The sequence below is a fragment of the Juglans regia genome, chromosome 8, assembly GCF_001411555.2.
Source record: "Juglans regia cultivar Chandler chromosome 8, Walnut 2.0, whole genome shotgun sequence".
NCBI classification, from domain to species: Eukaryota; Viridiplantae; Streptophyta; class Magnoliopsida; order Fagales; family Juglandaceae; genus Juglans; species Juglans regia.
This window is the reverse complement of record NC_049908.1, coordinates 29904826-29929427: the sequence shown is the minus strand read 5'-3', so window position 1 is coordinate 29929427 and position 24602 is coordinate 29904826. Positions and strand designations below refer to the sequence as shown.

At 37.1% G+C, this 24602-nt stretch overlaps 4 protein-coding genes, 1 non-coding gene and 1 pseudogene across 6 annotated transcripts in view; 4 read left to right on the top strand and 2 right to left on the bottom strand.

Moving 5' to 3' along the window:
- The window catches only part of LOC109004516 (probable disease resistance protein At4g27220), a 963953-nt gene that overhangs the window by 477119 nt on the left and 462232 nt on the right, over positions 1-24602 (top strand). The window lies entirely within an intron of this gene.
- On the bottom strand, positions 148-2031 carry LOC109017617 (putative F-box protein At1g65770). The gene is made up of 2 exons (XM_035693301.1): positions 761-2031; positions 148-501 (listed from the first exon to the last, which is right to left on the bottom strand). The coding sequence occupies exons 1-2, from the start codon at positions 1941-1943 to the stop codon at positions 485-487; spliced, it is 1200 nt and encodes a 399-aa protein (XP_035549194.1). The 5' UTR covers positions 1944-2031; the 3' UTR covers positions 148-484.
- LOC118349337 lies at positions 3377-3530 on the top strand. Its single transcript, XR_004802309.1, has one exon. It is a non-coding gene; the product is annotated as a U4 spliceosomal RNA (small nuclear RNA).
- On the bottom strand, positions 3577-8361 carry LOC109017257 (thiol-disulfide oxidoreductase LTO1-like). The gene is made up of 6 exons (XM_018999555.2): positions 7924-8361; positions 7375-7631; positions 7157-7269; positions 5109-5256; positions 4222-4359; positions 3577-3862 (listed from the first exon to the last, which is right to left on the bottom strand). The coding sequence occupies exons 1-6, from the start codon at positions 8303-8305 to the stop codon at positions 3782-3784; spliced, it is 1119 nt and encodes a 372-aa protein (XP_018855100.2). The 5' UTR covers positions 8306-8361; the 3' UTR covers positions 3577-3781.
- LOC108982850 lies at positions 9818-16240 on the top strand (annotated as a pseudogene).
- Positions 16347-22023, top strand: LOC109017428 (protein FAR1-RELATED SEQUENCE 5-like). The gene is made up of 10 exons (XM_035692859.1): positions 16347-16361; positions 16505-16543; positions 17520-17669; positions 18883-19014; positions 19106-19856; positions 19971-21239; positions 21324-21511; positions 21599-21688; positions 21793-21849; positions 21949-22023. Exons 1-10 carry the CDS (start codon positions 16347-16349, stop codon positions 22021-22023), a joined length of 2766 nt encoding a protein of 921 aa, XP_035548752.1.

The window sequence follows — 24602 nt, the reverse complement described above, 5'->3', positions numbered from 1 at the left end:
CTACTTTAGAGTCATGCATACAAACACCAATGACAAGACAAGCCTTTCGGCCTAGAGAAAAAAGAAAAATGATATTTGCAGTCATAGAATGCGGCTACGTACTTCTTTTAAAAAATTAATTTTTTAATATGAATCTCACTCTTTTTAAAAAAGAATGCATGGAGCTTGTATAAGTATCTCGCATTTCTAGCAGCCAAGAGTTTCATGATTTTCATCCATTTGAACTTCCTCCCTAGAGGGGAGAGTGCGTCTAGACTCTAGACCCCTCAATATAGCATCCAACACAAAATAATTCCCCCATCTCTAATTGTTTTGCAACTCACGAGAGTTTGCCTATCCAACATTTCTACCCAGAACAGGAAATTGGATTTTAAGGTCAAAAGTAGCTAGATTTATACAAGGATCGACTTGAAACCTGGCTTTAAATATAACATGGATGATTGAAGCCTCTGTCTCTTAATATACAAACCACCATCATGGGCTGTTATGTGGTTAAAATCACTGTCACCAAAACCAAGTGATGCATGAGACAAAGGATAAATCACAACATACATACATTCATACATACAAATCACGCCAATTGACAGAATGTAAATATGGAGTTGAAGGATAGGATCATATATATATCCTCATGAAGACTTAAAGGGAAAAGAAAATGCGATCCCTCGGAGAAGGCCGGGGAGTTAAAGATTAACATTACAGCAGAACAAGTAAATTAATCCAGACATTACACACACAAAGCTTCATACTTGCTACTTACATTCATGGAGATTAGTAGCGCAAAGCCAACTTGGGGGATCTGGGGAAAATGCTAAATCAGCAATGCAGTGATCCTCTAGATTGAAAGCACGACTTTCTTCAAGTTCCATGAAGTAAATGCGATTCCGTTTACATCCAACAAATTCTTGAGCCGAAACAGAGAAAGTACAATCACTACCCAGAATAAATGCTCTGTCGCCCAAGCTTTTGACCAAAACCCATTGACCCCACTCTTCATCCAACTTGTACACTTTGAAATCAATTGTATTGTGAAGTTCCCGTCGTCTGTTAAAATAAGATCTGTTACCCTCCATTCTACCTCGTTCCTTGTATAAGTATTCATCAACAACATAAAGAGCTCCACATGACTCCACCAAATGCTTCCGGCTACCCAATCCACAAAGTGGAGGTGAGAACTGTACCAACTTCAGGGACGAGCATTCAATCCAAAAAACTACTCCCAATCTATCCACAACATAGAATTGACCCTTATAAACAATTATATCATCGTAGTCAGATCTATGATCATCTACAAAGGTCAGCTTGTCCTCCCCATATTTTGCAAAGCCCAACTTCCCATCGAGAAAAATCACAAAAATTGCACACCCTTCTGCATTAGTCCATGTGGAGTTGGGAAACATCACTACTTTATTCACGCCAGGAACAGATCTGTGACGATATCTTCGTTCATCTTCGACCACGGCGCGTCCGAAAGAACCAAATCGAAGCGTGTACGCTTTAGTTATCTCGACGATCCGAAAGTTGAGCAAGTTCAAAGTCTTTGTATTACGAGGATACGAACGGATAGGATAGCTGGCGAGTGGCTCTAGAAGACGCAACTTGCCTGAAGCTGACTCCTGAACCTTGATCAAGTAGCCCTTAATATGCGAAGAAGTTGCAGCAGTTGAAGTTGAAGAAGAATCTAAAGGTTGAATACAGTATATAGTACTCTGGCAGAGATGAGTTGGAAAGGCATCGTAAGGGTGAGGAAATTGAAAAGGGAAGCGAGGAGAGTTGGGGTGAGAGGGAGGGATAGAGGAACGCCATGAGCTACAGACGCTGCGAAATCGGAGAACATCGATGCCGGTGTCGAGGCTTTTGCCGATCGGTGACCATAGTTCCTTTGGAAAATCCGACCAGTCCACCACTCTCTCTCCCATAATCTCTGCAGCTTGACTTACCATGTCGACGCAGCAACCACTGATCCAATTAGGAAAGTCCTTTCTTCTTCTTCTCTCCGCTTTGTGTTGTTTTTCGACTCCTTATTTTGACTTTTCTTTTTCAATTTTATTTTTTTCTATTACTAGAATGGATTTTGGCTCCAACTCCAAGATTTGTCACAGAAGAAGCTTTTTTATTTTTATAAATAATGAGTTAAAATTAAAATTAAAAAATTAAAAAAATTATTATTAAAATATATTTTTTAATATTTAAAAATTTTTAATTTTTAATTTTATTTTATATAAAAATTTTAAAAAATTATAATAATAAGATGTAAAAATTTTAAAATTTTAAAATTTAATTTTAAAAGCAAACTAGGCCTACGTGTTTTTCATTCTTTTCTTTAGGGCTGTACACAAACCGGCCGGACCGACTGCCGCCGACTCAGACCGACCGTCGAATTCAGGAACCGGCCGAAACCGGCAGAGAACCGGTCGGCCAGCAGTAGGAAATTAAGGAAACCGACGTCGACCGGTTCGGTCTGCGGTTCAATTTCGGTCTAAACCGACGAACCGGCCGACATCTTATATATATATTTTTTTACAATATTTTTCTTATATAAAACGACACCGTTTCACTTAAATAAGTGAAACGGCGTCATTTTTCCCTTTGAACTTAAAAAAAAAAACATATGGAACGGCGCCGTTTGGCTCGGCGTCGTTTCAAAATGGATTTAATTGCCCCTCGCCCCTCTTCTTCTTCTTCCCCGCGTCTTCTTCCTTCCTCCATTTCACCTACAACTCTCTTATACTCTCTCATAGTAAACGGCAGCACATCCCTCCTCCGTGACAGAGACGTCAACGGCAGACCGAGGAACTGAACCACACTGCGCCGAGACCGATAATATCGATTTTTCATCTCATGGCAGACATCGGTTCGGCGTCGGTTTGGCACCGAAACTACGCCGAACCCATCGATTTTCAGCCCTACTTTTCTTACACCCTGTCTAGACTATTATGCATTGATACTATTCCAAGGAACTATGGATACGGACAAAACTGTTTTTCTTTCTTTTCATACACCCCGTCTAGTCTATTATGCATTCATAGTCATACTATTCTTCAGATCAACTATGGATACGGACGAAGTATTTTATTTCATCTTTCTTATTTTATTTTATTATTATAATTTTTTTAAATTTTTATATAAAATATAATAAATAATTTAATTTTTTTAAATCATAAAATAATAATATTATTAAAAATAATATTTTAACTTTTATCATAATTTATCTAATCTCAATTCACTATCCAAAACACGCCTAAAAATGAGAGGACGAGAGAGAGACGAGTGCGTTAATTTTCAGCATTTAGTTAGAGTCCCACATGGAAAAGGAGGGAAACCAGGTGATGGCCGAGTTGGATACAAAATCAAAGCTAAGGTTGGAAAGCAAAACATCTTTGCGCTTGGGGCAATGACGCAGCTAGTGAGGTACTAACCGAGGCGCGTCTATTGCTGGTTGAAAACTATTTCCAAACCCCCTCTTAGGCCTGGGTTTGGCTCAGGCCTTCGAGAATTTCTGGAAGGGCTCCCCCATTGGGGGTAAAGCCCTACAAATTTCAGTCCAAGTTTACCTTCTTTTGATGGTTGGCAATATCAATGCAAAAACATTAGATAACGCCAGATACAAAAACATATTCCCACACTGGCTTCGGTTCCCCCCCCACTTAGATGATTCTTCTAACATATCTGTCATTTATGGGCCCCTGAGGTCGTATTCAATAGGGAACATTGTATGTTTTGTAGTGACAAGTCATCTATATACTGTACAAGTGCTACGATACAACCACAATCCATTGATCTAAGTGAGTTGACTAGAATTATCATACTTGAGCCCTGATGCCCGAGCCAGCTCTAACAATTCTTGTTCACCACTCAAAGCCTGCAGACAAATATATGTTTTGCTGAGTGAAAATAAAAGAAGTGAAATTTGACGGAAATGTGATGCTAGTCATAAGTGAGATCGCAGAAAGCTGATAACATCGGTATCATTTGTTCTAGAACCATGGCAACTAAAGAGAATCTTAAAAAATTGGGCATCAAGCCTACTCTCCTCTATGTACTCAGCATTAGTAGACCAGTTTCCAAAGGAATTATTTACAGGAGAGAAGCCTCTTTAAAATGATGCCATCTATGGTCAAGAAGTGGGAGAGGTTCATTACTGCTGTATTATTGTAATAAATAGGCATTATTTTGTTAATACCCCATAAATCAACTGACTCAAGAAACAGGCTTCCTCACCTGACCATTAATCACCCACATCGGGAAACCTTCAATTCCAGCATCTGAACATGCCTTGTTCATTGCTGTTCCTTTCCTAAATCCATCAGGGAAACATTCCACGTAGTCCAACAGCTTTGCTGCCTCCAATCCAAACATCTGTATGAATAACACAAAGCAAATGATACAAGTAACACAGTTAACATATTGTCATTCAAATCAAGAGGTATGGCAGATAAATGCAAAGGCATGCAAAACTGATTGGTAGCAGACCAAAGGTGATTATGTTTCTGCAAACATCATTCATTTCTAGTTCTTCCTAAAATAAGCATTACTAATCTGGATATCCCACTAAACTAATGAGGTCCATTTGGCTACCTGAATCAGAAGTGGGATTCAAGCTCACCGAATTAAAGTCAATCACAGAAAGCCAGGGTGATGGACAAGTACCCAGTGCCGTTTGAGGATACTGAGAGAGGTTGGTAGGAGAGGGAAGAAGAATTTCACAAAGAAATGAGACATGCATTGATTATCTTGATTCTTAAGTTTTTACAATCCTACAGATCTGAGTTTTGAAGAGCTGCTCAGAATCAAGCAATGATTTCAAAGATGCCCTCCCTACAAAAGAATTCTGGTTGTATCCATAAGAACTTGACACTCGAAAAAAAATAGAAAGGAAAAATTAGCCACTACGAGGACTTGTGAGTAGAAATCATCAGCACTCCTTTTTGGACTTTTAAAATCAGCACTGAGGATCTACATTAAATGCTCAAAATTTCTTTCAAAATTCTAGATAACCCGGGAGAGAGGCTGAAGAGGAAGCCCTAATATTCTTTAACACCCTTTTACAACAAGATCCTGCATTTCAACTTGAGTTTTTGGTAAATAAAAAATGAAGCTAAATTTACCTGTTTTTGTTCTAAACAATGTGAACACCAGAAAGCCCCATACATTTTAGCACCTATGGAGTGCAGATGTTTTGCAAGAGAAAGAGCAAAAGGACTCGATGTTGTTGTGATCTCAGTTGAAAAGTATGGCAGGTCAACTTCAACCAGGCTGTAAATGTAGATATAAACAGGAAAAGATAAAGAAATTAGAGCAAGTAATTTATCTGGACAAGGGGAGAACATGCTTTTTAATTCATGTACTTAATAATAATCAAACATCTAAACAAGGAAACAAGTGACAACAAATCCGTACAACTTGAGATCTCCCAGTAAAAGCAAGCACTTCAGACAAACAGCTCTTAGATCTCATTTACAATTAATAGCTGACATCTTGACTAAAGAAATTAAGTATTCTTGATATACTAGGCTAGATAACAAGTAAAATATCATTCCCCTAGCAATGGAGAATTTACTATGTTAGTCACAATATAACCTTAGTTACTTCCTTACACAAAGAGGGGCTGCAGTCACCTAAATAAAAAAACAGTAAGACTGCCAGCAAGAAGCGTATCCACACCTTATTGTTTTCATTGAGTACTTTTGAATAGAATCTCTTTCCTTTATATAAATAATAAAATGTGGAACAATCATTCAAGACATCAGTTCTGTTCCACAATTCAACCTTTTCCACAACCCAACCAAGTTAATCCCCAACTGATTAGGTTCAGCTACACGGATCCTTTTATGCCATATCTTTCTGCTTTTTTTTATAAGCGTGTGTCATATGTTTCTTTTACCTTGACAAAATTTCAATCTACCAGTAGGCTCACATAAGACTGAAATGTTGGATTCAACAAGTTCATTAAGAATTGGCCCAAACAACATAGGATGGCCTCATATAGGCCTGTTCATCCGGAACCCGCATAACCGGGTTCTGGTTACAGGTTCCGGCCCGGATCAAACCCAGGCCGGTACCCGAATAGAAAAATCCGGTTCCTTTTTTTTTTTTTTTTTCCTTGATTTGAATGTTTTGATGTTTCTGTTTTCTTTTTCTTTTTCGTTTTTCCTTTCTAGCAACTGAATGGAGAAACTCATGAAAATCTTATAAAGTACACATTTTAGAAGAAGTTAATCTCATGAAAACCAGCCTAGCGGTTCAATGCTCGATGAGTTGAGCTTTTTTCAGGCATCAAATAGTAATATAGATCTAGAACTACTGGTTAATCTAAAGCTTACAAATAATTCATAGATGGTTTGAATATATATGTATATATATATATATATATATATATATATATATATATAAACACAAAGCAAATATTAAAAAAATCAAGGGGCTAACATGAATAAATTAATTCTCACCGTAAGGGGGAGATCCAATAGGAAAGCTAGAAGGAAATGCATAGACAAGAACGAGCCTGGCCTCAGCCATTTTTTTTCATATGATCTTTTTATTTGTATTAAAATGAAATGACTTATTCTAAAAAAAAAAGAGCCTGGCCTCAGCCATTTTTTTTTTGTATGATCTTTTTATTTGTATACAAATGAAATGACTTATTCTAAAAAAAAAAAAACTGGGTATACAAATAAAAAGATCATACAAAAAAAAAAACCGGGTTCCCGGGCCAGAACCCGGATGAAACATATTTTTGGCAATGCAGTTTAAAGAGAACAAAAAAACTCTACCAATTGGGGAATAGAAGTCCATTGAAAAAAAGACCCGACTTGCCCTTTGTCTAAAGCAACTGGACTTCTTGACATCTCATGCAGTTAAAGGGGTTAAAAGAAACAAAAGAATAAAATATGGGTAGATAGTACTGAAGAGGAGATATACTCGGGACTGTCTATTTTATGATAAATAAAATTTTGTTTACCAATTAAAAAAAAAAAAAGAGGAGATGGATAAAAAGCCGCCATTTTGCTAATTCTTCTCATGATATTTCTGACCGAGTACAAAATGTACTCATTGCAGCTCCAAGAATTGAGGGAACAGAAAAAAAAAAATAAAGGGACCAAACATGCTCATTTAATTAATAAACACGCCTGGAATATTTAAATAAAATCATCACCTTGAGGAGATAGGTAGAGAAGCACGGTATGAAGTGTTTAGCGTAACAAATACCAAGCTAGCTATACATAGCTGTAAACCCACCACTTTTTGTATTTCTTCCAATCTAAACTCCTGCAAAACAAACCGTCAAAACATGCTACTATCTTTTTACAAGTAATTTCAGCAACCAAATAAGGAAAGTAATGAAACGGAAAAGAAAGGAATATAAGGACACACCTTTAGAGTGATAAAAAATAAGCTGAACGACAATAATGCTGACATTAGACAGTATGAGCATGATACTCCTGAAAATTTTGTGCCCAGAAGGTATAAGAAATATGCACTGGCAGCTGCCATCGAGGTAGTGCTTCCAAGTAAAATTAAACGACCATTAGATTCGTCCATTCCAAAGGGCAAGTTCTTTCTTGTCAACTGTAGACCAAGTGATGCAACTAATCCATATGCAGCCATCCCTATCAGTGGAAGAGGAACACCTGGCAAATGCAAAAGGATTGAAACTCTCTGTCAAACATATAACCTGCAATGTAATCCATATGCAGTTATCCAGTCAAATAAAGCATCTTCTCAATACAAAAAATGAGATTTCATACGCAAAGAAAATCTCAGTCAGTTATAGTTAACTCTTCAAGTTATTGGTTGCTCACCATCAACAGAAAACGTATAAACCCATTTGATTGAGTTCATATAATTATCGGATTGAATGAAAGACAAGTATGCTCTACAGAAAAAGTAGATAATAATCTCAAAAAAATGAAAAAAGTATACCAAAAACTACAGCATAATCGCTATTGAGGATGTTGCCGCAAGTGCCGCCTCCAATCGGGCAAAATGCATCGGAATTGGTGAGCTTGAGGTACGTCAAGTACGTGGTCTCAACAAAACCTATAGCTCCAAGCCCCACATACCATTTGTACGTCAAATTACTCGAAGAAGAAGAAGAAGAAGCAGGCGTCGTCGTTTCAGCTTCCGATTCGGCATCTTGACTCGGCTCCGAAGATAAGCACTTGACGGGAAGAACAAGCAGTCTCCGAGCACCCCAACGGTGCTTCGAGAAATCAATTCTGCCATGGGAGAAACAGGAAGCGGAACGAAGCGGACATCGAGACAAGAACGGAGGAGCCGATAAGCTCAGCATACTCGCCACCATTGCTGAATGGAAATTAGAGCTCAGTGACGATTCGCACAGATCTGAATAAGATGGCCATTGAAGTTAGCCCGATGACTTGAGTGGTAGCCCAATGTAAGCTTTAGCCCATTCAGGCCCAAATATGAAATAACTTTAGTCCGTCTTTGATGTATATTATTCTTTGGTCCGTCTTTGATGTATATTATTATGGTCTCGTTTGTATTCGTAAATTATTTTAATTCACATCATTTCATCATTATAATTTTTTTAATTTTTTATATAAAATATAATAAATAATTCAACTTTTTCAAATTTTAAAACAATTTTTTTAAATTTTTACATAAAATATAATAAATAATATAATTTTTATTTTACTATTTACAAATCATCTCAATCTATCTCAACTCATCTCTGAATCTAAACCACTTCTATATATGAGGAATGTTGGGTACAGTCGTAAAATACGTAAGTACTATATAATCGTATTTAAAAAATAAAATTTATTATTAAAAAATTAATTTTTTTCATATAAATTATATATATATATATTTTTTAAATTAAACGATATTTACGTATTTTACGTTTGTAAATATCATTTAGATTTGATTTAGATAATAAGTTAAAATGAAATGAGTTAATATAAAAATTAAAAATTAAATAAAATATTATTAAAATATTTTTTTTAATATTATTATTATTTTAAAATTTGAAAAAATTGAATTATTTATTATATTTTATATAAAAATTATAAAATTTATAATAATAAGATAAGATAAATTGAGAATGAATTTTTTTCGATCCAAACTCAGCCTTATCCACGTAAAAAAAAGTAATAAACTAGAGAAAAAAAATTATTTTGTCCAGTTTCCAGCGTTTTGTTTTTGAGGAAAATCCAGTTTCCAGTTCTGGCGCATTATCGTTAAGCGGAACCACCACTTCAGTCATCACAGATGCTAAGTCATGAACATAAATCTTTCTTAAGAACCCCCATTAACTTCCAAGTAGAAGGGCTAAGCGACTCTCTAGTCTCGTACCTCAGATACTCTCTCTATCTCCAACGCGTCGTCTTGTGCAATTTTAGTTTCCTTCCATACAAACTTACTCCACTCAACGCTAGTTAGTGAAGAGACAAAAGACGGAGACGAAAATTTATAGTTTTGGTTTCCAGCTATAGCTTCTTGGTCTCTTTCCCCGGGGACTTCTGTCACCGGACCCCGCTGCGATACGGATGGGTTCTTACTCTTGGGTAGGCGTTCGGTGGCCCGAGTAAAGAGCCAAGGGGCCTCGGTTTGCTGCTCCTTGGACTCTTTGGAAACCAAAGTCTCTGACATGAGTATTAATGGTAATCGTTCATTTCAATTTCATTCTTTTGTTATTTTGTTGGAAAATGTCCGCTTTTTGGCTTTCTGGACTTAGTATTTTGTTTTTGGTGATGAATTTATTTCTTCTTTTTTTTTTTTTTCCGGATTGACGGGTTGAATAAGTTTTCACTTAGTTTGTGGGGGTTGGTGATTCGGAGGGTATGTTCGGATGATGAGGTTTTGGCGCAGTTTTCTTGCAATTGGTTGTTCATTTATTCGAAAGTTTGTTTGCTAAGTAGGCTTTGATCTTGTGAGTTCGGATTCTATCTTACAAAGCAACGACTCCATCTTTTCTGGACTACCAATTTATTGTTTTCCCCGAAACAGTTGTATCTTTCAAAGTTTACTTGAACTGCTGTTCACTTATGAAGGGTCTCTATTGTATTGGATGAGCAGCATTGTAATTCGGCCGGAGGTATTGGGATCAAATCCCAGGACATGCAGGACTTTGTGCAGTCATGAGAATTCTTAAAACAAATGATTTTTTCTCCCCACGTCTGCTTTCTTTATTTATTTTTTTTATACTTAAAAACTCTAATAATTTAAAAACTCGGTTGAGTTAATAGCATGAAGCAGTTTTTGGTCTCTGATAAGTTTTCTTGTATCTATACTTGGATTTAGGTGGGTGCAGATAAAAATTTACTTGTGATGGATCATGCTCACACTTTTATAAACATAGGCGGTCAAATTGGTGGTAAGGTTTGAGGTTTTTTCCAAATTAAATCTTACTAATTAAAAATCGCCTATCTGCAAAATGCTTTTGGTCATGATCAGTCTTGCTAATAGCTATACTTAAAACTGCAAAACTTGATTTCAGATTTTCAATTGGAGCACCGTTACATGGCATTAGTGCATTTTTTATCTACGAATCAGCTTAAGGTAGTGCATACTATGCAGTTGTTATTGCCTTTATTGCACCATATTTTCATGCCATGGCCAATTATTATCCTTCACAGGCACAGTTTCCAGTCCATTGAGGTATTCCATTTTTTGGGGTATCTGTCTGTCCAGCTTAACTTTGACTTTTGTGGGGCATTGAAAGGAACACAAAGGCAAAAATGTAGATGGTATAATCTACTTAGTTTTCAAATTTTGTTAATGTGCAGACTTATGATAAAGCAAGAAATGCTGTGGCTCTTGCCCTGAGTCCAGCTGTGAGGGCCCTTGTTGATCCAGATGGTGCAATGAGTGACATATGGAATTTGGACAGTGTAAGAGTTATATTTATTACCATTTATCAAAGAAAGAGAGATTTTATTGTCTGGTTATGTACAAGTCCTTTCCTATTTGTGATCCATCAGAAAAGTTGACTCTATTTTTTCTTATTTTTATTTTTTGATTACCAATGGAGACCCTAGGCCCGCAAACTAGACACAGTCATGGTTTTTGTATCGAAATAGACGAACCCTGGCCAGAACACATCTGTGGAGCAGTAACGTCCTTTACATCTTTCTCTAAGATTCAACTAATATTCTCAGGAGGAGATCTGAAAATGAAATTGCCTGGAGAGAGGTGGTCAGTTCTCATATAGAGATTTCTCCCATTAACCTATACCTTTCTGTAGTATTTTTCTGTCTCAGGTTGGCCTTTTTAGATTTTTGTGGGTTTTTTTTTGTATTCTCACACTTTGTCTATCTATTTTTTTATGGTTCTATTATTCTGAACATTTCATTTATTTTTAACAGATCAGCTTCTCTGATTAGTTCTTGTCAAAAGGTGGCACACAGATGAGTATTCAGAGAATGTGGGATCCTGTCGCCTATGCCCTTGCTTTATTGATTGTGATCATATCAGTGCACGTTGCAGACTAACTATTTCTCATTGTTTGCCACTAAGACGGAGGCTTCCCTACTACGCATGCTCAAGGGTTCTCCAGATGTTTACTTGAGTGGTCCTATCAGTAATATATCACAGACAAAGGGGGCAGGTATAATTTGTAGAATATGAGAACTTTACATGTCTATATTGGAATAATGATTCATTGACTATTTGATCCTCCTTGATTAGCATCCTCAAGGTTTTGTTTTCTATGCCCATCCCAGGCTTAATGGAGTTGGTCACTTTAGTACCACTTTTGTTCTTCTGAAGTGTCAAACCTATTAAGAGAAAAGTTGAGGTTGGGTCTTTTTCTGTTAGGGGCTTCCTGTGGTAGTACCATAGCCTAACGGAATGTATGCCCCATCCCTGGGCCAAACATAGTCAGTTGCATTTCTGCCACTTTGTTCTTCCAAAGTTGCAAAATTGTTGAGAGCAAAGCTGCAAACTTATGAGGTTTTAGTTTTTCGCTCAGTGGCTTCCTATAGTACCATCTTTGTGTTGTGGTTTGTATGCCCCGTCTTCGGGCCAAACATAGTCGGTCATATTTGTGCCAGTTTGATCTTCCAAAGTTGCACACCTGTTGGAAGCAAAGATTCAAACGTTTGAGGTTGAATCTTTTCACTCAGGGGCTTCCTATTGTACTACTATGGCCTAATGGTATGTATGCAAAGACTCCGGGCAAAACAGAGTCGGTCACATTTATTTCACTTTTCCCTTCCAAAGTTGCAAACCTATTAATGAAAACTTGCCAACGTTTGAGGTCAGAGTTTCTCTCTTGAAAATCGAGGATCATCAAACGTGGGTGACCACTGAGTTGGTGAACCATTCAATTAAAACTAAAAGAAAAGAATTTAAGAATACTAACCTAAAATATTTGAGAATCCTAACTTGCTTTCTCCGATATTATTGATTTATTCCTCTCCTATGCTAGAACAGATTCTATCTTAGGTGGGGATGTAGACAAATATGTGTTTGATAAATCCGCCCATGGAGACACATATGTTATGGGACTTGCTATGTCAAAGGTGATCTACTTTTCATCTTGCTGCTTTGAAATTTTTATGAAGTTTTCTGGCCATTCTTGCATATAGGCATTACTAAGAATGAGTTACTTGGGTGAAAATCTTTTAAATTTAGTTGACAATTTATGAATTGGATACGCCTCTCACTAATGCTTCTAAGGTGCTTCCATGTCCCGTACCACTCTGGGATTTTTATCTATGAGGTATGTCTTTCGGACTTTTGGGTTTTTCTTCAACGCTTAATGACTAATATGTGCTTTTTATCCCAGGCTACTAATAAGCAAATTGTGAAAGCTGATGCTTATGTTGCAGGTTTGTGGTATGCTTGTCCTTGGAGTCTGCATGTACATGTTTATTTATCTATGTCAGGTGTATTTTGTGTAATGCCTAAGGCTGTTCTTTTCATGGCAGCATATGAAGTCCCTGTAATCAAAAGATTACTTCCAACCCAGTGGAGGGAATTGGAGTTTTGCAATAATATTTACAAACTAGTAGGAGTGCCTGTTGTCACAGTGCAACTAAGATACAGTGGTTGGGTCATGGAGTTGCAGGATCTGGAACGGTCGAGGTAATTATCTCATCTATGCATGTTATTGGAATGGAAACGTGAGGACCATAGTAGAATCTGTTTCTGTTTCACTTTCTGAATGCCTAGGGCTTTGTTGCTTTCTTTCTTTGTGAAAAGTTTCTTTCTGACTGGTAGGCAATTGAGGCAAGCGGCAGGGCTAGATAACCTACTTTATACTCCGGATGCAGATTTCTCTTTCTTTGCAGACCTAGCTCTTGCATCTTCAGAAGATTACTACATTGAGGGACAAGGTTCATTGCCCCAGTAAGGAAAATGCTCTTATCATTGTCATTTTGTGCATTAAATTGTGGAATTATTGATCTGCCAACTTGTTCCAATCACTATGGTAGTAATAATTCATGATCATTACTGGATTGCTTTCATATATTTGTAGTTCTAAGCTGCATATTAATCAAATGATTGGGTTTTCTTGTGTCTGAGTTTCTTTATGTGTACTCATTTTTTGTGCTGATGTAGACCCTTCAACCCTTCTACCTCGATCATTGTCAACTATGTCTGTTGTCACAGGGTAGTTTATGAACCAGTGTATTAATGTTGATCTCAGATCAACATAACCGTTTACTCGTGAATCTTTATGATCCCCATGCAAATATCTTACTTTTGGTCTTTCTAATTGCCAAGGTTTATGCCTGTAAAACTGCTAGTATTGTCTGTCTGAATGCATGTATTACCCTTTTCTTTCTAGTCTTCAATTATTCTCTAAGGATCGTAGGGAAATGAATATGAGATAGAGTAAATATAGTGCATGCAAGTTTCTGAACAAATGAGTAAGGCTTTCAATACAATGATAAAATGTTGAAAAGAAAATGAACTTTTGGGAAAAGGTATCAGAGGACATGAAACACTACCAAAAAACTTGCCAAAAAATGCATGTGGTTGTTTTGCTTGCCTGCTACTTGATCTTTTCATCTTCATCAGATCCCTATGCTTGGGAATGGATTAAATTGATCTGTATGTATTATACCTTTTCATTTGTTTCCGTATTATAATGCTGAAGGACACTGCTACTTCCACCGAAAAAAGCTACAAGCTTTTGTATCGACAGTGTTAAAGCATTTTTTTTCTTCTTTTGTTTTTTTACAGCATTTTTTTGTGTATTTAATAGAAAAAAGTAAAAAACACAATACTAAAAAATAAACAAACACAAAAGCTGAAAAAAACACACATTTGGGTAGCTTTTGTCGGTGGGATTCATCGGTGGCTATATCACTTGAATCCAATGCTGAAATCTCTTATATTTGCATGGGTTTATATAAATGTTTCATTTAATGACTGGCTAACTTTGTTACTTATTAAAAATAATATTGAAACTTGGCAAGCCCTTATATTAAGCTGCAGTGCCTTTTTGTATGCGTGTAATTTGGAATTGATTTTCTCATGTTTTTATGTTTCCATTAATGTTTCCTTTTCCGTTCACCTACCATGTCAAAGAGCAATTCCTGTCCTGCAGATGTGTGACCCGTACATGCCCTTGCCTAATGATGCAACACCCCCCCCAAAAAAAAAAAAAAAACAAAACCAAATTTGCAGTGAAAAGAAACCTGCAGGCAGATTTTTTTTGTTAAGGTATAAAAATAAAGTCCACTCTTCCCATCAGGTTAAACTTTTGGAATAAGTGGTGATTTCACATGGTTTTTTTTTTTTTGTTATAATTAATAAGAATTTTATTACCAAGAATAGGCACAGCCGAAGTATACAAGAAGTATACAAAGGAAATACGTACTGCACAGTGCACACTAGAAAGCAGGAAACTACAACAGAAACAGATTCAATACATTATCATCATTCTTTACAAAGATCCTAGCCCACAAACTCAAAGTAGAAAAGAAAAAATAACGAAGATCTTCAAAAGAACGCTCTTTATCTTCAAAACATCTCTCATTCCTTTCCAGCTTTAAACACCACATTAAAAACAGAGGAATCATTCTCCATCTGGCAGCAACACATCTCTCAAAACCACGCCAACATGCAAGGAGATCCACAACTTCCTTAGGCATCACCCAATATAAACTTGTCCGACCAATAACCTCTGATTTCACATGGTATCAAAAGCAGAGGTCCTGAGTTCAAAGTCTGACTCTATACTCTATCTCATTTAATTAAATATTTTACTTGTTGGCCCACTCATTGAGGGGGAGTATGGCCCATACATGAGGGGGAGTGTTAAGATATAAAATAAAATCTACCCCTTCCCATTTGCTTAAGCTTTTGGGACAAATGGTGATTTTTCACTTTTCTCCAGTCCACTTTTCTTGTTTCGGAATTTTTTTTTTTTTTTTTTGGTTTATTAAAAAGTTGGTCAGAAAAGAAGCAGATGATTACGACTTTGGCATGGGGTAGATAATATAACAGGTTCCCTAAAGAGAACAAGCTTGTAAAATTGAGTGCATGTTTTACTTCGCACTTGTTTTTATGAATGCTTGTCGTTATCCTATATGCACATACATATTGTGAGCTTGGCCTTGTATAAAAACAGTAGTGCTCTCAACCAAATCAAATCTTATGACTTCTTTACTCTTGACACAACTATTGCTTGATTTTACAAGACAAAACTCACATTATATAGCATGTGGCATGGTTTAGAAAACATTAGCAGTGTTCTTTTGTTCTTCTGTTTTTTGTTCTGTGGATATCATGAAAAAATGATTAGTTTCAGAACATGCAATTGGTCCTTATGTACTGTACTTGACCACACAGCTTCTGACCACATATTCCTGGTCCTAAGCCCTGTCAAAGCAGAGGGCTTTTTTTTTTTTTTTTTTTATCGTCTTATGAGTGTAACTGCAATAACAAATGATTGCCTTGTTATTTCCTCATGGTTGTTTTGGTATCAGGTTTTGGCTTTATTCCCAAAAATTTCTTCCTTGCTGGCTCATATGCAAGACCGGTAACTTTACAGCCCCGGAATCTCTCGCACGATGTTGGTTGTTACTTGCATGAAACTGGAGAACATTTGTGATAGCATCTCCTTCAGAAAGGGTTATCATCTAGGATTTGTAATGATGCATTAGAGAATAACATGGTCACGGAAAATGTTACTAGGACAGCAGTTTATGTCTCTATATCTTCTTTTGGTGGCTGATTCTTTCGTGTTTAGATGAAGCTAGCCCCTTTTCTTCTCTGCTTTTTCATTCTTTTTGTTTTATTAATCAAATCCTTTTCCTCTCCATGCTCCATCTATAATTTCCAATCATCAAACCATATCCTTGTATTTTTCTGATTACATTAAAATCTGCCCAACTTTTATTTCTAATTAGAATTAGCGTATAGGGATGGAAGAATCCAAGGTAAATTAATATGTATCTATATAAGCCTTAGTTAAATGTGAATTTTTAAATATTTTCCTGGGATTATTTTGTGATTCACCCAAATAATCGAGTAAAAGCCAGCTCTTTTGAGCTAAACTAGAATTCTTTTTCTTTTTCCCAAGGTGACCTGGCTGATGACTGGTTCTGACAATGTCTCGCATGTAAGATGTTATTTCTATGTTTACCTAAGGTGTTCATAATATATTCTGAACAACCCCATAAGCCATAAGGAGGTGCCAGTGGCTGCACCGATGAGCCCTTGCCTAGACATGAAATCCATACGACATGAGGCAGCTGATTGTCACAAAAGTGATGATTAAAGAAACTTGTATAGAAGTTTAATAATTAATGGTTGTACCAGCTGCTACGGGATTACATAGACAGCATGGAGGGGGCAACTTTACCTGGTAGGCAAGCATCTGCATATATATGTGATGGTGATGCGGGGGAAGACTTGGTGGCTTCGCGGAAGAAGCTTGCTGCTATCTAATCCCAAGAAAGAGCAGAGGCTGCCAACATTGCTAATGAGCTGAGTCCAGTATTTTTCAGAGTACTAAGAGACCACCTCAATTGTGGTTCATTTAAGTTTCATTGAAATTAAAAGGTAAAAGGATCCATGAAATTACTAGAGAAAAGAAGAAAAATGACTGCATGTTTCAAACTTTTGAATACTCATAACTTGGCATTCATAATGATAGTAAGGCCTTGTTTGTTTTTACACTTCTTCTAGGCACAGTCGCCGAACGCAAGCGGCGTGCAAACGGCTGAGAATAATTACGCCACGTCAGCCGATTAAATTAAAAAAAAAAAAAAGAAATAAAGAAAGAAAACAGAACACTCTGGTTTCATTTCTCTTTCGTTTGTTTTGGATTCCCGCTTCGGTGGTCGACGTCGAAACAAAGATCTTCGGCTGGTATTTCTCCTTCAGATTAGCTTGCGTTGTCTTCGGCGTAGGTGATTTGGCGTGGGTGATTTTCGGCGTGGGTGATCTGAGGCGTGGGTGGGTGTCTGTGTCGCAAGTTCTTCATCTTCCTGGGTTTGTCGGCGTGGGTGTCTTTGTCGCACGTTCTTCATCTTCTTGGGTCAGGTCTTACATTTTTGTGTTGTTTGTTTGCTAGTGTTAGGGAGGTCTAACAGTCTTCGGCTTCAATCTCCCTCTCTCGAAAGCTCTGGGGTCTTCGGCTTCAAATCGACTCTCTCGATTACTCTGGGATTTCGTGGTCTTCAAGTCGAGCCGTGAGTAACTGGTCCAGCACGGTGGATATCAACTGGGCTCGGTGCGCAATGGTAAAGCAGCTTCTGTTTGTGTGTGTTTGGAAACCCAGATAGAGCAATGAAGATGTGTTTATGCCGTAGAAATGTATATTGATGTGAATGAAATTCATGTTCTGAGTAAAAAAAAAAAAAAACGCATAATATTCGTGTGTGTGGACAAAGTTTATATGATGATCATTTGTGTGAAAGTTGGGTAAAGCAGCTTCTGTTTGTATGTGATTGGAAACCCAGGAAGATGAATGAAGATGTGTTTATGCCGTAGAAATGTATATTCATGTGAATGAAATTCATGTTCTGAGTAAAAAAAAAAACGCATAATATTCATGTGTGGACAAAGTTTATATGATGAGCATTTGTGTGAAAGTTGGGTAAAGCAGCTTAAAGCAGCTTCTGTTTGTGTGTGTTTGGAAACCCAGGAAGATGAATGAAGATGTGTTTATGCCGTAGAAATGTATATTCATGTGAATGAAATTCGAGTAAAAAAAAAAACGCATGATATTTGTGTGTTCACAAAGTTTATATGATGAGCATTTGTGTGAAGGTTGTGAAAAGCATGCATTCCTTTCCCAATAAATCACTGCTCTGTAAATGTCGCTATCCCTAAATAATGAATGCATGCCATGTTACTTTGTTTTAAGAGGTAAAATAAAATAATGCATGTCATGTTAATTGTGGAAATGTGAACTCCTACTGCAAATTTAAATATTCACCATAAAATATTTTTAAGCCAAATACAAGACCTGCAAGCTGGTGGTGTTCACATATGCGAATCTCTCTAGCCATTTAAGCCTGCGACCATAGCCATACCATTTGGGGCAGTGTCTGTTGAGAATAATTTCCACAGCACTCGGAGCCCATCGAAGCACTTGGTTCAGTCAATCAGAAAGATTAATAGGAACAAACCCTTTAAAGGAAGGGTGCCTCTAAATAGAAATTTACAATATTGTGGAATTGGGGCATGAAACTTGGTATTTGATTTCTATATAGAAGAAACATTTGTTTGGACCCTAGCATGTCAGAAGTTGTAGTATTCTTCCCAAAGATTGACATTGGATATTGAACAATTTGTACAGAGCATTGAAAAAGGGGAAGAACACTCAAACCCGCTAACACCATCTCACGCAAACACCCCTACCTCAGTATGTTATTTTATATTTCAAAAACTTATTGGAAATGGTCTACTCAATGTTTTTTATCCGAATTATCATTATTATTTTTATGTTAGGACATCCCTCAAACGGGTTTAGCAAACTTTCCAAATCCAAATCACATGCACAGTTACTATGGACCAGTGCCTACATGGTCACCAGCTTTTCTGCCATATCCAGATGGCAGCCAATATCCCAGTAACATTCAGGTGGTTTTCAACGTCTGTTTGTTTGTTATGTAAGTTGGGGTTTTTTAGAGTTTAATTGCTCTTGTATTATTATTATTTTTTTTTTTTTCAGAATGTTGGTTACCCATTTCAATATGGGTTTGGGCCTCCGACTCCTCACATCGCTACAAGCTCCACAACGAGCGCAAGGGGTTGTTCAGAGAATAGACCCGATTGTAGGGAAACTGAAGTGCCATGTACAAACTCAATGGTTGATGAAGAAAGTCAAGAGGATAGACCCGAATCACGGGAAACCGACGGTTGCACTACTGGTTCACCACAGTTAGTGCAAACGGATGGTGATGATATAATTGAGGAGCCAAGGTCGGGGATGGAATTCAATTCTTTTGAAGATTTACATATCTATTATAAGGATTATGCTAAGAAAAGCGGGTTTGGGGTGATGACACAAAGGAGTGAGAGGGGAGATGATCAAAGTATCAGATATGTCACTCTTGGTTGTGCCCGTGGAGGGAAGGCCCGGGTTAAGAGTTTGAACGTCGCAGCACCACGCCCGACGGGAAAGACGGATTGTAAGGCAAGGATTAATGCCTTAAAGGTTGATGGAAAGATGCGGTTGACAACAGTCCATAATACACATAATCACGGCCTCAGTCCAAAGAAAGCTCGCTTCTTTCGTTGTAACAGAGAAGTGAGTGAGATTGTAAAAAGAGTCCTAGATACAAACGACTTGGCTGGGATCCGGATGAATAAGAGTTTCGGATCTCTTGTCGTTGGTGCAGGTGGCTTCGAGAACCTCCCGTTTTTGGAAAAGGATTGTCGCAATTATATAGACAAGGCACGTCATCTACGACTTGGTGCAGGTGGTGCTGGAGCACTTCGAGATTATTTTTTGAGGATGCAGTACAAGAATAATGGTTTTTTTGCATCGATGGACTTAAGTGATGATGGGAGGCTAAAGAATGTATTTTGGGCAGATCCACGCAGTAGGGCGGCCTACCAGTATTTCGGTGATGTCGTCACATTCGACACCACATATCTCACGAATAGATATGGGATGCCATTTGCACCATTTGTTGGTGTCAACCACCACGGACAATCCATTCTTTTGGGAGCGGGGTTGATTTCAAGTGAGGATACAGAGACCTTTACATGGTTATTCCAGACCTGGTTGCAGTGTATGGATGGTATACCTCCAAAAGCTATTATTACTGATCAAGATAGAGCAATGAAAAACGCAATTGCTATTGTCTTTCCAGAAAGTCGGCATAGATTCTGTTTATGGCATATACTGAAAAAAGTTCCCGAGAAGCTTGGGTCATATGCTGCCTACAAAAGTGGACTAAAAAGTCACCTAATGAAATCTGTGTACGACACTCAAACAATTGAGGAGTTTGAGAAATGTTGGGATGGGTTACTTAACACATATGATTTACATGAGAATGTCTGGTTGAAAAGTTTATATGATGAGCGTCACCATTGGGTACCAGTATTCTTGAAAGAGCACTTCTGGGCTGGAATGAGTACAACCCAGCGCAGTGAAAGTATGAATGCTTTTTTTGATGATTATGTTCATGCGAGAACAAACTTGAAGGAGTTTGTCGACCAGTTTGACAGTGCGCTGAGGAAGAAAATTGAGAATGAAAACAATGCAGACTTCCACACATTTAGTGTCACCATTCCCTGTATATCTAGATCTCCAATTGAGAAGAGATTTCAAGAGTTGTACACGAATTCTAAATTTAGGGAAGTCCAGCAGCAAGTAATGGGTGTGCTCGATATGGATCCTTGTCTACTCAGTAAGGATGGTGTAATGAAAACATATCTGGTGGAAGATGAAGTTCGTGTTGAAGAGTTCACTAAGCTTGTGTCCTATACAGTTAACTTCAATGTGGAAGACTGCGATGGAAAGTGTTCATGTGGGTTATTCGAGATGAGGGGGATATTGTGTAGGCATATTTTAGCCATCTTCAAAGCTAACGGTATAAAGTTATTACCAGACCGGTACATTTTAGATCGATGGAGAAAGGACATCAAGAGGAGATACACGTTAATCCACAGTAGCTATGATGCTAGGGATCAGAGGCCAGATGGTAATAGATATTCAAGTTTGTTAAATATATGTTATCAGATGATAACTTATGCAGCGGGATCCAGTGAGCAGTTTGAAGATGCAAAAAAGAAGTTATATTCAATGATTGACCTCTACCGTGAGAATCAACACCCCCCATCTATGACCCAAACAGGTTCGTATGCGAATTTTTACAGTTTATTTATTTTAAGTAGTTCTTCATAGTATGTCATATTCAACAATTCTACGCCCTTGGCAGGTTCAAATGCTGGTTTTACAACATTGGACACAAATGCTGGTGGTAGTTCAAAACCCGTACTAAGTCCAAATGTTGTGCGAGGGAAAGGAAGACCTCCATCTCTAAGGAGAGCATCCAGGATGGAGAAAGACATGCGGAAGGTTAAAGCCAAGCAAAAAAAAGCACCAGTCAAAGGGAAACGTAAACAGGTGCATGTCTTAATATTAATAGTATTACATATATACATGGTTATGTACATTAGATTTATAACGTAATTACATGGTTATGTCCATTAGCGAGATGAAGGAGATACACCACTCCCGGATGTGTGTAGAAATTTATTTCGCCCATCAGATGTAGATATCACCAGTCCTAGACAAATGCAGGTATATTAATTAGAAGTTATATTTTGTTATATTTTAGTTTGCCTATGGAAGAAGTAAATGCAAAAAAAAAATTAATAATATACCATTTTATTATTAATCAACAGCCTGTTCGAGACAGTGGAACCCAGCTCCAGGAAACAGTGATTGCAAGTCAAGAAAGTGTAATAATTTCAAATATTTTCACTTAATAATTTCAGTTTTGCACTTTTACCATTTTTAGTTAGTTTCACTTTTCACATTTTGCGTACAAATCTTTACAGATACAGTTTGGGTTGGATGGAGATCAACCGGTACAACATGGGTTCGATGGATCACAACCTGAGCAACTGGATTAATTAAATGGGCATTTTTGTGTAAATGTTGAATTAGTTAATGTTATTACAGTATGTGTTGGGATTTGGTGTAAATGTAAGAACATCATAGTGTCCTGTTGGTGATGTTGTAATCAAATGCTGATTTTGGTGATGTTACTTGAATGCAAACCTTCTCATGCAGCTGTACTGGTTGTTTGGTATCTTGATGCTTCTTGGTGATTAAATGCATCTTGATGCTTGTTGGTGATTAAACACCAATGTCCTTGTGCTAAGTAATGAAGTTGTTGATATGGATCTTATTTTCTTATTCATTAAAAAAACGTTGTTAATATGGATCTTTGAAAACATGACAGGGGCTGCTAGATTGTTTGTATACAGATTGAACACTTGAATTTTGGAACCAGGAGCTATTGTCAATGTTTTGGGTCCTAGTCCAACATTACATAATATCAGGAGCTATTGTCAATGTTTATCACATAATTTTGGAATATTATGTCCATAGACTATGTTTGGTATGGAATGAATTATGACAAATTTAAATATCAAATGCATTGAACTCTGAAACAGAGAAGTGACTAGTGACTATTTTAAATAGTCAATAAAAGAAGAGAAAAGGATTATCAGATTTTTTTTTATAAGTTGAATTAGATTATCAAAATTGGAGGATAAAAAGGGATCCTAATATAATACCATATAACACGTGCTGCCATTGACAGAAAAGAAAGTGTTCGCGCATAATACATGAGGTGGAACCTAAATCAAATTATTCAGTGAACCCCAGGTGCACTCCTAATAAAACGTTTTATATGATAACGTTTTATAAAATAAATATTACCTAACAATATCAACATAATAATATCAACATAAATTACCTAACGTTTTACCTAATAGCAGGTGCACTCATATAAAGAGCACATTCACAAACTTTTCATCATAAAAAAGAAAATGACTTCTAACACTTAAATTACACATTCAAACTAAGAAACAACAAAAACCACTACCAACTCACTAACCAACAACAAACAACAACTAAAAAAACCCAAGACAGTCGAAGAAGCTTCCATGAACGTGTTATTCCAGCTTCTTTCTCAATGAGCATGAACTCCTTCTTTTTAAACTCCTCATCTCGACCATCTTGCACCATCTCTCTCTTCTCAATCTCATCCTCCCTCTTACGGAGCTCAATCTCCCTCTTCTCAATATCGCGAAGTCTCTCATCGACCTCTTTCTCCTTCCTTAATAGTTCATTTTTTCTATCTTGTAATTCCAGCTGCATGTATTGATCACCATCTACCCACTTGAAAAACTTGCAATATGGTAATCCCTGATATTTGCAAACATATATAAAAAAATGTTAGATGTTTTTAATTTGCAAACAATTTAGTAAACATGTTACATTACAAGTGATGTAGTTACCTTCGTGTTATAATTTGGACAACCAAAGAATGGTCGTCTTGGATTTCTGGGAGTATTTGAGTATCTCTGAATGTAGCTTGAAGATCGCAGAAGCACAATGGTTGACAAGTACGTATACCAGAGGATGAAGAAGATAGAGTTGATGACGACATTCTAACATTCAACAATAAGCACAGTGGAAAGGAGGCCCATATCAAAAGATACATATTTATGAAAACTTAAGGGTCACTGAAACCAATGGTGTCACTGCCTGTTGTAGTTATACCTAGCCTACCATAGCATTAGAAGGAGAAAAAAAAACCCCAACTTCTGTAATCTAAGCTGCTAGAATTTTTGTTCATTTGAATAAGTAAAATAACAGAAGGACATAGTTTAAATTCCAGCATAACTGTCAACATTACAATACACAGGCAATAAACAGGAGAACAAACAAACAGAAGCTGGGGTGAGGATCAAAATCCAGAAAATATATTGAACAAACATTAGAGGACAACTTCACAGAAATTAGAGGACAACTTACTTGTTACCTTAGTCTAATGAACAATAAACAATAGTCTGCCCCATGAGGCAGAGTAGTCTCATACTTACAATAGTCACTTTAAACAAAAAATAACTTCATTACAATAGTCTCAATACTTGTTCAAATACAATAAACTAGATAACTTGGTCAAAGAATAAATCCACGTTAAGCCACCCCATGATAAATTGGACAACAACAAATAAATAAATAAATTCAATCAAGAGATATTACTTCTGACCTAGCAATTACTATAGGAACAAAAACTTATAATAAACTGATTCACTCATACGTGTTCAATATTAACTGTCAGTATTACCCTTACGGGTTCAAAAACAATAAAGTAAAGAACTTCACAGCGTAAATACAGAATCTGCCCCATGAAAAATTCGACAACAGTACAAAAATTCAATCTCAATCTATCTTCTGACCTAACAATTACCATAGGAATATCAGAATCTCATCTGCCCCATCAAAGATTCGACAACCAATCATAAATTCAATATCAATATTACCTCTGACCTAACAATATTACCACTTGGATTAGGTTTCGGGATGAACAGGAAGGGGCGGGCTAGGGTTTCTGGATGAACGAGGTCGGGGCGGGCACGGGCTAGGGTTTCTGGGTGAACGAGATTGGGGAGGGCTATGGCTAGGGTTTCTGGAT

What these genes read in the sequence shown, in the direction of transcription:
- LOC109017428 (XM_035692859.1), top strand. An exon ending in GTTCTGACAATGTCTCGCAT is followed by an intron (nt 16,544 to 17,519) that starts GTAAGATGTTAT and finishes GAGGTCTAACAG; the next exon opens with TCTTCGGCTTCAATCTCCCT. An exon ending in ACTGGGCTCGGTGCGCAATG is followed by an intron (nt 17,670 to 18,882) that starts GTAAAGCAGCTT and finishes TTTTTATGTTAG; the next exon opens with GACATCCCTCAAACGGGTTT.
- LOC109017257 (XM_018999555.2), bottom strand. Translation starts at nt 8,305, where the DNA reads ATGGTGGCGAGTATGCTGAGCTTATCGGCTCCTCCGTTCTTGTCTCGA. An exon ending in TATTTTTTATCACTCTAAAG is followed by an intron (nt 7,270 to 7,374) that starts GTGTGTCCTTAT and finishes TTTGTTTTGCAG; the next exon opens with GAGTTTAGATTGGAAGAAAT. An exon ending in TCTCTACCTATCTCCTCAAG is followed by an intron (nt 5,257 to 7,156) that starts GTGATGATTTTA and finishes CTACATTTACAG; the next exon opens with CCTGGTTGAAGTTGACCTGC.
- LOC109017617 (XM_035693301.1), bottom strand. Translation starts at nt 1,943, where the DNA reads ATGGTAAGTCAAGCTGCAGAGATTATGGGAGAGAGAGTGGTGGACTGG.